This window comes from Conger conger, chromosome 4 (genome assembly GCF_963514075.1).
Source record: "Conger conger chromosome 4, fConCon1.1, whole genome shotgun sequence".
NCBI lineage: Eukaryota > Metazoa > Chordata > Actinopteri > Anguilliformes > Congridae > Conger > Conger conger.
The window spans coordinates 77,209,413-77,211,912 of NC_083763.1; the positions used below are offsets into that span (position 1 = coordinate 77,209,413).

At 45.3% G+C, this 2,500-nt stretch overlaps 1 protein-coding gene across 1 annotated transcript in view; it reads left to right on the forward strand.

The window, feature by feature from the left end:
* The window catches only part of LOC133126752 (capping protein, Arp2/3 and myosin-I linker protein 3-like), a 56,266-nt gene that overhangs the window by 33,694 nt on the left and 20,072 nt on the right, over positions 1-2,500 (forward strand). The window contains 3 exon segments of the mRNA XM_061239086.1: positions 371-439; positions 1,487-1,580; positions 2,302-2,400. Of these exon segments, the coding sequence (XP_061095070.1) occupies positions 371-439; positions 1,487-1,580; positions 2,302-2,400 (262 nt within the window).

Below are 2,500 nucleotides of genomic sequence, written 5' to 3' on the forward strand. Positions count from 1 at the left end.
CAGCCTGTAGCCTAGTGGCTAAGATACATGACTGGGGCAGCCTGTAGCTTAGTGGCTAAGGTACATGACTGGGGCTGCCTACAGCCTAGTGGCTAAGGTACATGACTGGGGCAGCCTGTAGCCTAGTGGCTAAGGTACATGACTGGGTCCTGTTCGAGCCCCGGTGTAGCCACAGTAACATCCTGTTGGGGCCTTAACCCTGCATTGCCCCAGGAGGATTCAATCCTGCTTAGTAGCTGTCAACTAAGTAAATATTATTATTATTATTATTATTATTATTATTATCATTATTATTAAATTAGTGACATGCTATATTTTAGCAATCACCTTCCTGGTCCCCCCCCCCCCCCATCTCCTTTTTCTCTGTCAGGAGTGTGACCTGGGATCGGAACAACACCACAGCAGTGGGATTCTGGGATGTGGCTCGAGCCCTGGAACAGTGAGTTACCTACATACTGTATACAGACACGCAGACACACAGACACACACACACACACACACACACACACACACAGACACACAGACACACACACACACAAACACACAAACGCACACACACACACACAGACACACAGACACAGATACACGGAAAGACAGAAGGATGCTATGTTGTGCACTTGGTTCAGAATGCTGCAGCCCGCCTGATCACCAGTCAGCCCAGGTCGGCTCATGTCACCCTGCTTCTCATTGGCCTCCACTGGCTTCCTATTGCCGCACGCATCCGATTCAAGGCCCTAGTGTTGGCATTTCAGGCTGCTAAGGGGACTGCCCCACCTTACATACAATCCTTGATCACTCCCTACTCCCCAGCTAGACCACTCCGGTCTGCCAGCTCTGGTCGCCTTATGGTTCCCTCTCTACGTGCACCTGGCGGTCGAGCTGCACGTTTACGCCTGTTTTCCGTTCTGGTTCCTCAGTGGTGGAATGACTTGCCTACCACTGTCAGGACAGCAGAATCCCTCCCCCTATTTCGACACAGACTAAAAACACACCTTTTCAAACTCTACCTTAGTCTTCCCTCCTGATTTCCCCCGCCCCCCTTTCTGATATCCCTATCCTCCTTGTCTAACCCCCCCAAATAAAAAAAATAAAAAAAATTTGCACTTCTCTAAACATATGACTATATGTTTAGAACAGCATTTCATGTGTATTTTCCGAGCTATGGATGTGATACTTTGACTTGTTGAAGAACCTATGCACTTGTAAGTCGCTTTGGATTAAAAGCGTCTGCCAAATTACTAAAATGTTAAATGTAATGTAAATGTACACTGGGCCATATGGGGTACAGTAGATCAGTCTTGTGTGTATAAAAGCATATTTTATTTAATTAATTTATTCCTCTTCAGTTTAATTAACAGTTTTATCATGTCAACATATATCCATTGATGCGGTCTATACTTCATGTGTTATTGTGTACCTCTTTATAAAATACAATGGTTTGAGCTTTGTTGTGAGTTGTGATATATTTTGATTGCTTCTACCTCAGCAACTTCAGCCTCCAGTACATGCCCCTCCCCCTCAGTGATGTCACACAGGCATTCCGGAACACGCCTGAGAAGACCGAGCAGGCGCTGGTCAAGGTAAGGACCCTGACTCCGCCTGTTTACTGGATGACCAATGAGGTGCCTGTGCTGGCGCATGCCAACCAATGAGGTGTCTGTGCTGTCGCATGGCAACCAATCAGGCATCACACCATGACAGGGCTTTGCCACAGCGAAAGCCAAAATCGCCATTTAGAAAAGCAGCGCTCGCCCAGTGGGATGAATTAATTGCTTCTTCAAATGCCCAGCTCTATAAATGGCTGTCTCGTGTTCATATTTTAACACATATATACAGTCTGTTCAAAAGTCTTGTATTGTAGAAAACAGGATAAACAAAAACTACTTCTGTTTTGTCGTGTATAGACTTATTTGATCCTACTGCTGCACATGCATTGTTTGTGCATACTATACAAAGTGTGGAGTTAAAACAACTCGGCTGTCTCTCGTGTGGTCATTGTTAGTTGTATTCCCAGAAGTATACTGTGGAAACAACAGTTTTACATTCACCAATGAGCTTTATTTTTGGCACCTACTTTTTCAGTTCTTGAGTTATGAGACATTCAGTGTGTGTAAAAAAATGAAATGATAAAGAATGCTGCTTCTGTGTGACATTTCATGCTGTACTTCGTAAAATTTCTGTTAAACATTGTAGTTTTAAGTTGATTTGTAAAGGTTATTTTCTGTAATACAGTGTAGATTATAGTCCCTTCGTAAAGTTTCTTTCTGTCGATTAGCATTCCTGTTTCTCTCTGTCCTTCAGATCCAGAGAGCTCTGCTGAGGAACAACCAGACGCAGCGTTTCTCCCAGAGACAGGCCCTGCGCCTGCACCAGGGCCTGGTCACTAGCACTGCTGAGCAGGTACTCTACCGCTAACCCAGCAGGCATGCTACCGCTAACATAGCAGGCATGCTACCGCTAACCCAGCAGGCATGCTAGCGCTAACCCAGCAGGCATGCTA